We start from the raw sequence: 13,117 nt of genomic DNA, 5'->3' as shown, positions 1-13,117 counted from the left end.
TCTGACCTGTCTGTATGAACGGTCTGTATGAACGGTCTGTCTGACCTGTCTGTCTGACCTGTCTGTATGAGCGGTCTGTCTTGTTTTCTCCTCCAGATCGATGTGGTGAACACGTTCAAGAGCGGCAGCTCCTATCAGGGCCAGCTGCGGAGACAGTCCTCCACCACCAGTCAGAACCAAGATGTAACCAATGTTTCTAGTCCCAGTCACGTGTCCTTGTCCAATGCCATTTCTCCTACCTCTCCCGCTGGGCGTGAGTCACTGTCCTCTGCTTCTGCTACTTCAGGGATGTCTCCCAGTCTCCCAATACACTAGAAGTATCCCTTTACAGTTACGTTTGTACATTACAGTTTAGTCATTTAGTTAGGAGAGGCTTTGCTTTCTCCTGACTGACTTACAGTACAATCAGTGTATTCAACTTAAGTTTGTAAAAAATAATCACATCACTATCAATCACAAAACGTTCCCCAAATTCACAGGTTTCGCTGAAATCCTGGTTGGAAAATTCCTTGAATTGTGAGTGAATAAGAAGGGAAATCCGGAATCCTCCAATCAGGATTTGGGAAACTTACCATATTTTTGCAACCCTAGATATAATTTGGGTCAGAAGTTTTATTTTTTAATTTTCTGACCACGGGACCTAAAAGGGATAAACTCTAAAGGTTTCTGTTTAATCAACACATTATACATTCTACATTCCAGAGATTCTAACATCTCTGTAGTAATTCATTATTACTAGTAATTAGTTTCCACTAGTCAGGTTGCCAGATCTGTATTGGTTTAAGGTAACTCTAGCTAACAGGTTGATAAATGACAGCTGGTTGATTTTTTTTTTTTTTTTTTTAAACGGGTGGCATCTCTGAAGACAATTTCTCTAGATTTTCTTTTACACTTCTTGACATATTCTGTTCATCTCTGTGGCTCCCCCCCCCAAGAGAGTTATTGTCTCATTGTTACATGTCTTTGTTTTCCCAGAGTGCTAAGAGTGGGATGAGGCTACCGCCCACGTCGTGAATTTCAGGTTGTGAGTTTTCGTCCATTGTTTGACAAACTTTGATGTTAAAAAAACGAATTTCAACCACACAAAAAAAAACTCACCGGGCTGGGTAAACATTCAAGTATAAGCCAATGGTATCATTTCTTACTGTGCTGTTTCAATCAATGGTATCATTTCTTACTGTGCTGTTTCAAACAATGGTATCATTTCTTACTGTGCTGTTTCAGCCAATGGTATCATCCATTACTGTGCTGTTTCAGACAATGGTATCATCCATTATTTACAGGGGGGAAACTGGATGCTGGTTTTCTCTTCTCGTTACAGCTGACAAGACGGAAGTAGGAGGCAGAGAATCACTTCTCTCGCTCTCTCTTTCTGTGTCCAGTCGCTCTCATGGTCCTGTCTTCTCTGTTCTGTCATCTTTATGTAACTCAGAGGGCCTGTAGCCAGTGTCCCATTCCTTTCTGGTCTTTATGTAACTCAGAGGGCCTGTAGCCAGTGTCCCATTCCTTTCTGGTCTTTATGTAACTCAGAGGGCCTGTAGCCAGTGTCCCATTCCTTTCTGGTCTTTATGTAACTCAGAGGGCCTGTTGCCAGTGTCCCATTCCTTTCTGGTCTTTATGTAACTCAGAGGGCCTGTAGCCAGTGTCCCATTCCTTTCTGGTCTTTATGTAACTCAGAGGGCCTATAGCCAGTGTCCCATTCCTTTCTGGTCTTTATGTAACTCAGAGGGCCTGTAGCCAGTGTCCCATTCCTTTCTGGTCTTTATGTAACTCAGAGGGCCTGTAGCCAGTGTCCCATTCCTTTCTGGTCTTTATGTAACTCAGAGGGCCTGTATCCAGTGTCCCATTCCTTTCTGGTCTTTATGTAACTCAGAGGGCCTATAGCCAGTGTCCCATTCCTTTCTGGTCTTTATGTAACTCAGAGGGCCTGTAGCCAGTGTCCCATCCCGTCTCGTGGCTTCACGCTGTTTGGTTTGATCTGGGTCTGTGTACTGTACTGTACTGTACTGCTGATATGACTGACTGCTGCCACAGTGTATACCTTTTTCATCGCTCGTTGAGAACGGTCCGATTTTCTTTGACTGTGTTTCTTATTTTTTGTTGTTGCCACTTTACCTCCTTTTGAGGCCAAAAATCAAGAAGATTAAGAGTACCCAGAGTACTCAGTCAATCCTAAAAATGTTAGTTCTGACAATATTGATATTGGTCTGGTAAGATGTAGATGAAACTATAACCATTTCATAGCTGAGAAACACATACTTTTTTCAAGAATGTTTAAAGAGTTTCATGCGTCTATCATTAAACATGGAAAATAATTCTCCTCACATCTAATTTACTTTTCATACATCAGTGGTACAGCATTCCTCTTAAAAAGTTATGGTTAGCATAATAGACATCTGAATCGAAAGGGATTGTAGTAGACGTCATGAAGCATTTACACTCGCTCGGGCCAGTTTATTAGGTACACCCATCTAATACCGGGTTGGACTCCCCTTTGCCTCCGGAACAGCCTGAATTCTTCGGGGCATATCTACAAAGTGTCGGAAACGTTCCACAGGGATGTTGGTCCATGCTGACACGATGGCATCACACAGTTGCTGCAGATTGGACGGCGGTACATTCATGCTGCTAACTGCCTGTTCCATCTCATCCCATTATGCTCTATAGGGTTGAGGTCTGGGGGACTGACCAGGCCACTCTAGTAAACTGAACTCACTGTCATGTTCCAGGCAATGTTTTTCCACGCCTCATTTGTCCAGTGTTGGTGATGGCCTGTCCACTGGAGCTGCTTCATCTTGTTTTTAGTTGATAGAAGTGGAACCCGGTGTGGTCGTCTGCTGCAATTAGCCAATCAGTAGCAGGGATCAACGAGTTGTGTGTGCAGAGATGTCGTTCTGCACACCACCGTTGGACTGCGCCGTTATTTGTCGTTTTTGTGGTCCGACCTGTTAGCTTGCAGGATTCTTGCCATTCTCCTTCGACTTCTCTCATCAATGAGCTGTTTTATCGCCCACAGGACTGCCACTGACTGGATGTTTATTTGTTTGTCGCACCGTGCTCTGTAAACCCTAGACGCTCATGTGTGAAAAGACCAGGAGGGAGGACGTTTGTGAGATACTGCATCTGACGTGCTTGGCACCGACCGTCATACCACGCTCAGTCACTTCTGTCACTCGTTTTGGCCCGTTCTAACGTTCAATCATACACTAACTGAATGTCTGGATGCCTGTTTGCTTTATATAGCAAGCCACGACCACCTGACTATAGGAGTGATCAATTTTTCGTGACCGGGTTGGTGTACCTAATAAACTGTCCCGGTGAAAGTATTTGAATTCAATACTAACAATTCAGAATCTCTAATTTGATACACCTATTAATTAACCAGTGAAAGTGAAATAAACTTTTTTTTTTTAAAAGCAAAACATATACAAAATAATTTAGAAAAAATACATTTGAAATGAAATCCATTTATGTAATTAATACATTTTACGTGTGTTACACATCAACAATGGTACTATAACATAATGCTTTTATATGTATTTTTCTCCAATACAAATGGTATTGAAACAACAGGAAAACAAAACAAGCACTACTTTGGGGCCTATACTTGACTGTTTGCTCAGACGTGCATGGAGTTTGAGCTCAGAGAAACAGACCTCTGGCAGTAATACCTAACTGTGTTGTACAGCTAGGTGTCTGTGTGTCTGTTCATCACCGTGAGGTCCCTGTTGCATGTTTCACCTTGTCTTGTTGGTTGTCTGACTGTTAGTTGGTTGGCTGTTGAAGCTTGTGTTCTGGTCTGCTTCCATTGTATTGTTTTGCCACTGACTGTGATCCTTTTCCCAGCATCCCCCCCCCCTGTCTCCTCATATCTCCTCCTCCTCCTCCTCCAAAAAAGAAAAACGGGACTTTCCTCCTTTATGTCCATCAGTGTCCAACTATGTCCACATTTATCCATTCACAGTCTCTGTGGATGTCCTACCCGTCACACCCTGTCCTTGTATGGTCTGTCTCTCTTTCAACCTCCTACAATGGATCTGAAGTATAACCTTTTCCTCCTACCATGACTGACCTACGACCTCCAGACGTCTTCAACTTGCATGATTTGTATTTCTGTGTGCAGTTCTTTATTAACGTGACTTAACTCTACAGGTATATCGCGCATTGGATCATCACACTCTTCTATGATGTTTACATTGACCAAGTGTTTAGGCTCCACCAAAGTGAATAGATTCCATCAATTTCCAGGACCACGGAGCTGAGTAACTAAAACTATTTCTACCATGACCTGTTCTGATGAGAATGAGATCGTAATTGATACTTATTTACTGATCTGATTAAAGTGACATTTTAACCAATATGGACTTATAAATCAGGGTATACCAGTGATGCAAGGGCTATGCAAGGTCAATGACGACCTATTATTAACGTGGCTTAACTCTATAGGTATATCGTGTCTTACCTCTATAGGTATATAGTGTCTTATCTCTATAGATATATAGTGTCTTATCTCTATAGGTATATAGTGTCTTATCTCTATAGATATATAGTGTCTTAGGTATATCGTGTCTTACCTCTATAGATATATAGTGTCTGATCTCTATAGGTATATAGTGTCTTATCTCTATAGGTATATAGTGTCTTATCTCTATAGGTATATCGTGTCTTAACTCTATAGATATATAGTGTCTGATCTCTATAGATATATAGTGTCTTATCTCTATAGGTATATAGTGTCTTATCTCTATAGGTATATCGTGTCTTAGGTATACGTGACTTGTCTCTATAGGTATAACGTGACTTATCTCTGTAGGTATATAGTGTCTTATCTCTATAGATATATCGTGTCTTAGGTATAACGTGCCTTATCTCTATAGGTATATAGTGTCTTACCTCTATAGGTATATAGTGTCTTACCTCTATAGGTATATAGTGTCTTATCTCTATAGGTATATAGTGTCTTATGTCTATAGGTATATAGTGTCTTACCTCTATAGGTATATAGTGTCTTATCTCTATAGGTATATAGTGTCTTATCTCTATAGATATATAGTGTCTTATCTCTATAGGTATATCATGTCTTATCTCTATAGGTATATCGTGTCTTACCTCTATAGGTATATCGTGTCTTATTTCTATAGGTATATCGTGTCTTATCTCTATAGGTATATAGTGTCTTACCTCTATAGGTATATCGTGTCTTATCTCTATAGGTATATAGTGTCTTATCTCTATAGGTATATAGTGTCTTACCTCTATAGGTATATCGTGTCTTACCTCTATAGGTATATCGTGTCTTATCTCTATAGGTATATCGTGTCTTATCTCTATAGGTATATCGTGTCTTATCTCTATAGGTATATAGTGTCTTATCTCTATAGGTATATAGTGTTTTATCTCTATAGGTATATAGTGTCTTACCTCTATAGGTATATAGTGTCTTACCTCTATAGGTATATAGTGTCTTACCTCTATAGGTATATAGTGTCTTATCTCTATAGGTATATAGTGTCTTACCTCTATAGGTATATCGTGTCTTACCTCTATAGGTATATCGTGTCTTACCTCTATAGGTATATCGTGTCTTACCTCTATAGGTATATAGTGTCTTATCTCTATAGGTATATAGTGTCTTACCTCTATAGGTATATCGTGTCTTACCTCTATAGGTATATAGTGTCTTACCTCTATAGGTATATAGTGTCTTACCTCTATAGGTATATAGTGTCTTATCTCTATAGGTATATAGTGTCTTACCTCTATAGGTATATCGTGTCTTACCTCTATAGGTATATCGTGTCTTACCTCTATAGGTATATAGTGTCTTACCTCTATAGGTATATCGTGTCTTATCTCTATAGGTATATAGTGTCTTACCTCTATAGTTATATCGTGTCTTACCTCTATAGGTATATAGTGTCTTACCTCTATAGGTATATCGTGTCTTATCTCTATAGGTATATTGTGTCTTACCTCTATAGGTATATCGTGTCTTATCTCTATAGGTATAACGTGTCTTATCTCTATAGGTATATCGTGTCTTACCTCTATAGGTATATCGTGTCTTACCTCTATAGGTATATCGTGTCTTATCTCTATAGGTATATCGTGTCTTACCTCTATAGGTATATCGCACATTGGGTCCTGGTTTATACATACAATGAGTTTTACGTTTATCTTGTGTTTTGCCTATGACCTTCTGTTTAGGTGCGCGTCAGATGAGTTAGTTGTGTACCATATTGGTGTACCATATTGTACTGTATTGTATTATGCTGTATTATATTGTACTGTACTGTATTATATTGTACTGTACCATACTGTACTGTGAAAGCAGACCACAGACTGCAGTTTCCTCCTCCTCCCTAACCCCCTCTGTCTTTATCTGTCCATCTCTCAATCTCAGAGGATTCTCTACCTCTCCCACAGGCAATCCTTCCTGACGGTTCTCATTTGCTCTCCTGTGTTTACTCTCTCTCCCCTCTTCTCTCTCCCCCCCCCTCCTCCCTCCCCACCACAGATTCGCGTCGTGAACGCATTCCGTAGCTCCCTCTATGAAGGCTTGGAAAAACCGGACTCCAGACCGTCCATCCACAACTTCATGACCCACCCAGAGTTTAGGATAGAAGACACCACGCCCCACATTCCCCTGATAGACGACACGGACCTGGAAGAGGACCCCGCGTTGAGGATGATCCCTCAGTCCCAGACAGGCAGCCAGCCACAGTCCCCCAACAAGAACAACAACGCCGTCGACAGCGGCATCAACCTCACCATCGACACTACCAGTAAATCAGCTGCATCGTCCAGCCCAGCCAGCCCACTGCACAGTCTGGAGACCTCTCTCTAGTGGCCTGCAGCTGGCTGGTGAAGACCTCATCTGCAACCTTGGAGACACCATCCCACTGCAGCCTTGGAGACCTCTAACAGCATCTTCTGACAGCCTGGCTAGTGGAGACCTCCGTCTGCAATCTGGAGACCTCATTCATTGACACTTGGAGACCTTTCTCTACTGCAATATAGAGACCATTCTCTTGAGGCCTGGTGGAGATCTCTACTGCAGCCTGGTGGCTCCCACACTGCAGTTTGGAGACTTCTGTCTTTCAGTCTCTTGGATACCTCCTTTGTCTGCAGTTTGGAGACCTTCCTCTAGCCTCAGTCTGTCTCCTGCTCTCTCCTCCTGTACCTGGAGAAAACATCATACCACACATACAATCAGAAAGCACAACAAAGCCAACACGCGTGACATGTGTGTGTACTGTATGTGTGTGTGGTGCGTGTGTGCGTGCGTGCGTGCGTGCGTGTGTGTGTGTGTGTGTGTGTTTGTGTGTGTGTGTGTGTGCGCGCGCTGCTGACTGACTGAACCATGTTTCTAGCAGCAGGGAAGAGGAGGACCAGAAAGTGAGTGAAAAACAGTATAAACTACAGCCCCGTTCCGTCCTCACATTAACAATGACTGTATTGATAATAGATTAAATTAAAACATTATTATCGCTCCTGCATGAATGTACATTATCCAGTGTTTTATTTCAATAGTTTTTAATTTGATTGGGTGGGTGAGAAGTGGATTGCTTCTTTAAGGCAGCTTTATCCGATCGCTGGTCTGTGAGTTCCCTGTGCAGCATGTGCTTTAACTGTAAAAATGTATTTGATTTATAAATGAGACATGTGTCAAGGTGTTAGGACTCAACAAGCACAGTAGATTTGCACCTGTTGGAAAAGAGAAACCCATAAATAAATAGCGTTTCTTAAACTTATGATATATATATATATATATATATATATATACATACACACACACACAGAGTTTATCTTTATTTGTTGGCATGTTGCCTTGTTTCTGCTTCAATGGCTCTAACTACTTTAACTTATTTATGTCCTTAAGAGAATGTCATTTGTTTACAACACCTGTAGAAACTTCCTGGTTAATTTGTAGGTTTCCAAACCATTCAGCAGATGTAGTTGAGAAAAACTCAAGTTGTTTGAGTTCGTTGGTGTTTATAACATACAGTGTGTATTGGACTTGCCTGCTATCAAATACTGTAGATATTTTTAGAGGATAACAAAAGAAAACCAAAATATTATGGGATGTATAATTAATGTTAGTATTATATGATTGTTGGTATGAACTCTGAACCTTTGTTTCCAAACAGAGATGTTAATAAGACTAAAGGTTTTATTTCTTTAATTACAATTTTTCTTATTTTTGTTTATTTTTTTTTTGTTCAAAGCTTGAAATTGAACTTAAGTTGAGACTTACTCTGAGCTGAGAGGTCGAACAGGCCTTCTATAACGGACATGGTCCTCTATATAAAAACTGCTAGTTTTAAGGATTTTTATATTTGATTTTGTGTGACCATCAAAGGCTGCGATGGATTTATATTACAAATTGCAAACTAAGGTATATTTGGCTTATCTGTATAGAAAAATCTAAAAGTTGTGTTGAAAATCTTGTCATATATTGTGTTGATTGATTGTTTTATTATTTTGTTGTTTTCCTTTTAAAAATAATAAGAAAAAGATAAAGCTGTTGTCGTTTTTAACGACTAAAAACAACAACAACAACAACATGTTATGATGCTTTGACTTTTTTTCAACAAAAAGAAAAAAAAAAAAAAATGAAATTTTCCTCACTATCAGGATATGAATGAAATCCCTCTGTGGTGTGCTTTTAGATGTGTTCCTGTGTGTTTTAACCAAGCTTGTCTTCCTGCCTTCACCAAGTCAACTCTAGCATCTCAACACTATTCACTTAGTTGTTAGAACTATTTATTGTGCTTTAAAGAAGAAGGAGGAGGAAGGAGAGGACAAAAGGAAGAAGGCACACTTAAACTTACTATATATCAAAAGGCACAGAGGCGTTCATAGCACACATTCTTGTGTTATTGTAATATTTCTACAACCAATTGGAGTCATTGAAAAGCATGATGTAATATGTTCAACATGCAAGTTGAACCAATCCAATTGTTCTACTCTAAATGAATCCTGTGGTAATTACACGTTGACCTGATTTCTCTTTTATTAAACCAGTTCTGCCGTCAGATCAGGAGAGGGTTTTCAACACTTAGCTCAGGCCTGTTGAACCAAGCTAAGGACCATTTCTTGTTTGTTTGTTGTTGAAACAGCTCTATTTTCATTCAGAAATGGTCTATCTTGACTTCTGCAGTTACTTTTAAAAACCGCTTGATTTTTGTATTTTTATTTTTTTTCTCCTTCGGGTAAAACATTTTTTTTTACATCACATCTGTACATTCAAGCTATACGTTCAGAGTTCTATCAGTAGAGTTCCATCAGTAGAGTTCCATCAGTAGAGTTCCGTCAGTAGAGTTCCGTCAGTAGAGTTCCGTCAGTAGAGTTCCGTCAGTAGAGTTCCGTCAGTAGAGTTCCATCAGTAGAGTTCCGTCAGTAGAGTTCCATCAGTAGAGTTCCATCAGTAGAGTTCCATCAGTAGACTTCCATCAGTAGAGTTCCGTCAGTAGAGTTCCGTCAGTAGAGTTCCGTCAGTAGAGTTCTATCAGTAGAGTTCTGTCAGTAGAGTTCTGTTCTAAGAGGACATACATACGATAGTCCATCCATCCAGGCTAGTGGGCTGTACTTTACTAAACTCTGCTTGTACTCTACGCAATTCCTCTATAGCAGAATTCATTAATGATCAGGGCCCCGTATTCACAAAGCAACTAAGGTATTGGATCGGTCCCCCCCCCAGATTACAACTCCTATTCTGAGACGCTTTGTGAATATGGGCCCTGAGCCGTTCTAGTCTCAACCAGACCACCAGGCCCTGTATTCATAACGTTTATCATAGTAGGAGTTCTGATCTAGGATCCGTTTGACCTTTTTAGATAATAGTGAATAAGATTATTATAGAAAAGCGACGGGACCTGATCCTAGACCAGCAGTCGTACTCTGAATACTTGGCTCAGACTCTCTCAGTGTGTACATCATGTCAACATACACGCTTCACTAAAACACATCCAACTAATATTATAAATAATAATAACGATCATAATAATGACGACACTTCTTGCAATATGTCACCTGCCTCTGTGTATTTTACCTAGCAGCATGCATTTATTTTTTTTGTGTAACAAAGAAAACGTTAAAATGCCGACGGTGAAATGTGACATTCTAGCCGATTTGATGGGTATAAATGATAAATAAGTGTTCCCGGCATCCTACATCTTGTTTTTATGAATTGTTTTATCTATACAATAATTGTAAATAAAGAACTCAATGTCTTTGTTCATTTAATACTATGCAAAAAGTCATGCTTTCTGATTGTAACCCCCCCCCCCCCCCCATGTTTGTGGTCTCAAAAGTCAGTAAAAAAAAATGTGATGTAAATTATTTTCTAGCTTGACGAACGTTATACGAACTGTGACTCTTGTTGCTGCTTGACTGTCCATTACCACGACTCCCAAGACAGGAGCAAGCGCAAGTGAAAAAGAAATTAACAATGAAAAAAAAATCACCAAATAAATTTCTAGAGCAGCATGAACCAGATTGGTGTTATGACCCGTGTCGTGTGGCGTCTGTGTGGTGATTTGGTTCTCAGAATGGTGTTATGACCCGTGTCGTGTGGCGTCTGTGTGGTGATTGGTTCTCAGAATGGTGTTATGACCCGATAGGGTCTCTGTGTGAAGTTTCTCCTAGATACAAATCAATGGATCAGCTTTCCCTCCTCCAGTCCTCACCTTAACTATTAGTGGGGAAAATGCAAAAATGTACCCAAGATCAGCGGTAAAAGTGTCTGTGTGATCTTTGGTTTTCTTGGCTTGCAGCTGTAGCGAGTAAAGAGCATCTTTGATTAGCAAAATATCAAACTAGTGTGACACTGTATTAGATTGAAACACTGTAACAGTATTAAATTGTAGCTAAATCTTATATTTTAACTCTTAATAATATCTTCGGTTAAAAATATCAATAATACATAAGTATATGGTTATTTATGATGAATTGATTTAAACGTGGGGTTTTATTGGACTGCAATAGAGTTAAAATGGCCGAGAGCTAATAACGATGCAATGCAACGCCTGGGTATCTAGTTGGGCTGGAACTGGACAAGTGTATTCAGCTGACGTCATGGACAGTGTAAATTGTCAGATGGGGAAAGTACTGTAGGACAGTAGCTCCTATTGGATTAGGCATGTCATTCCCATGATGTGATGTGTTGTTCCCTCAATGGCCACCAGATGGTGGTGTTTAATAAGACATTTGACACGCTACTATTATCTTATTACATACCTGAGGAGAAAATCAACATGACATTATCTGATTACATACCTGAGGAGAATACTCTATTTGCTAAAGTGTTCTACCTCAGAAACACTATTTGCTATAGTGTTCTTCCTCAGAAACCCTATTTGCTAAAGTTCTACCTCAGAAACCCTATTTGCTAAAGTGTTCTTCCTCAGAAACCCTATTTGCTAAAGTTCTACCTCAGAAACCCTATTTGCTAAAGTGTTCTACCTCAGAAACCCTATTTGCTAAAGTGTTCTACCTCAGAAACCCTATTTGCTATAGTGTTCTACCTCAGAAACCGTATTTGCTAAAGTGTTCTACCTCAGAAACCCTATTTGCTAAAGTGTTCTACCTCAGAAACCCTATTTGCTAAAGTGTTCTACCTCAGAAACCCTATTTGCTATAGTGTTCTACCTCAGAAACCCTATTTGCTAAAGTGTTCTACCTCAGAAACCCTATTTGCTATAGTGTTCTACCTCAGAAACCCTATTTGCTAAAGTGTTCTACCTCAGAAACCCTATTTGCTAAAGTGTTCTACCTCAGAAACCCTATTTGCTATAGTGTTCTACCTCAGAAACCCTATTTGCTAAAGTGTTCTACCTCAGAAACCCTATTTGCTATAGTGTTCTACCTCAGAAACCCTATTTGCTAAAGTGTTCTACCTCAGAAACCCTATTTGCTAAAGTGTTCTACCTCAGAAACCCTATTTGCTAAAGTGTTCTACCTCAGAAACCCTATTTGCTATAGTGTTCTACCTCAGAAACCCTATTTGCTATAGTGTTCTACCTCCGAAACCCTATTTGCTATAGTGTTCTACCTCAGAAACCCTATTTGCTATAGTGTTCTACCTCAGAAACCCTATTTGCTAAAGTGTTCTACCTCAGAAACCCTATTTGCTATAGTGTTCTACCTCAGAAACCCTACTTGCTAAAGTGTTCTACCTCAGAAACCCGACTTGCTAAAGTGTTCTACCCCAGAAACTCTTAAGTGTTATGCTCACAAGGCTCTGGCACTATACAGGGAATAGGGTCCCATTTCAGATGAGTTCGTAACCGTACCCCCTCTGTTTAAAGAAATGCATTAGCGACTTAATCTAAATGTCTCTCCTACTGTGCATGAGGACATGACTGTAGTGAGACTCTGGATTGCGTAACACACACACACACACACACAACTGACGAGGATATAAAGGTTTTTACAATGGTTGCCTTGGCGCCTTGGCGGCTCCATCCTATAATGCACAGGGAGGCTAGGAGGGAAGGAGATGGGGAGAGCATGCTCAGCAGAATTAACAAGACTGAGGAGCTCATCCGTCTTCCTTTGTGGTGCAACCTCATTAGAACTTCCTGTTGTCCGACGCCTGTCTGAAGCTGTGTGGAATGGATGATGTGCAAACAAGATGGTGGAAGCTTATCGTCAGTGGCTTTCACCTGGTCAGTTCTTTCAGTGCAATGAAGGAGAGGAGAGGAGAAGGGAGAGATGAGCTAGAGGAGAGGAGAACGGAGAGGGGAGGAGAAGAGAAGTGAGGGGAGAGGTAGAAGAGAAGGGAGAGGTAGAGGAGTGGTAGAGAAGGGAGAGGAGAGGTAGAGAAGGGAGAGGAGAGGTAGAAGAGAAGGGGAGAGGGAGAGGAGAAGGGAGAGGTAGAGATGGGAGAGGAGAGGAGAGGTAGAGAAGGGAGAGGAGAGGGAGAGAAGGGAGAGGAGAGGAGAGGTAGAGAAGGAGGGAGAGGAGGGGAGGTAGAGGAGAGGTAGAGAGAAGGGAGAGGAGAGGTAGAGAAGGGAGAGGAGAGGTAGAGAAGGAGGGAGAGGAGGGGAGGTAGAGGAGAGGTAGAGAGAAGGGATAGGAGAGGTAGAGGAGGAGAGGTAGAGGAGGAGGGAGA

The 13,117-nt window shown here is 40.6% G+C and overlaps 1 protein-coding gene across 8 annotated transcripts in view; it reads left to right on the top strand.

The window, feature by feature from the left end:
- The window catches only part of atp2b2 (ATPase plasma membrane Ca2+ transporting 2), a 193,599-nt gene extending 183,090 nt beyond the window's left edge, over window positions 1-10,509 (top strand). For 2 of the 8 annotated variants that reach the window (XM_045705373.2, XM_082967728.1), the window contains 3 exons: window positions 97-253; window positions 976-1,021; window positions 6,518-6,608. In XM_045705373.2, the coding sequence (XP_045561329.2) occupies window positions 97-253; window positions 976-983 (165 nt within the window). In that variant the 3' untranslated portion in view covers window positions 984-1,021; window positions 6,518-6,608. Of the gene's footprint in view, window positions 1-96; window positions 254-975; window positions 1,025-6,517 lie in introns of all 8 variants that reach the window. The other 6 variants (XM_045705371.2, XM_045705369.2, XM_045705375.2 and 3 more) reach the window with 5 other exon arrangements.
- Window positions 10,510-13,117: the final 2,608 nt, after the last annotated feature.

This window comes from Salmo salar, chromosome 22, assembly GCF_965601325.2.
Source record: "Salmo salar chromosome 22, fSalSal1, whole genome shotgun sequence".
NCBI classification, from domain to species: domain Eukaryota; kingdom Metazoa; phylum Chordata; class Actinopteri; order Salmoniformes; family Salmonidae; genus Salmo; species Salmo salar.
The sequence above is the reverse complement of the archived record's forward strand: the minus strand, read 5'-3'. Positions and strand labels throughout refer to the sequence as shown.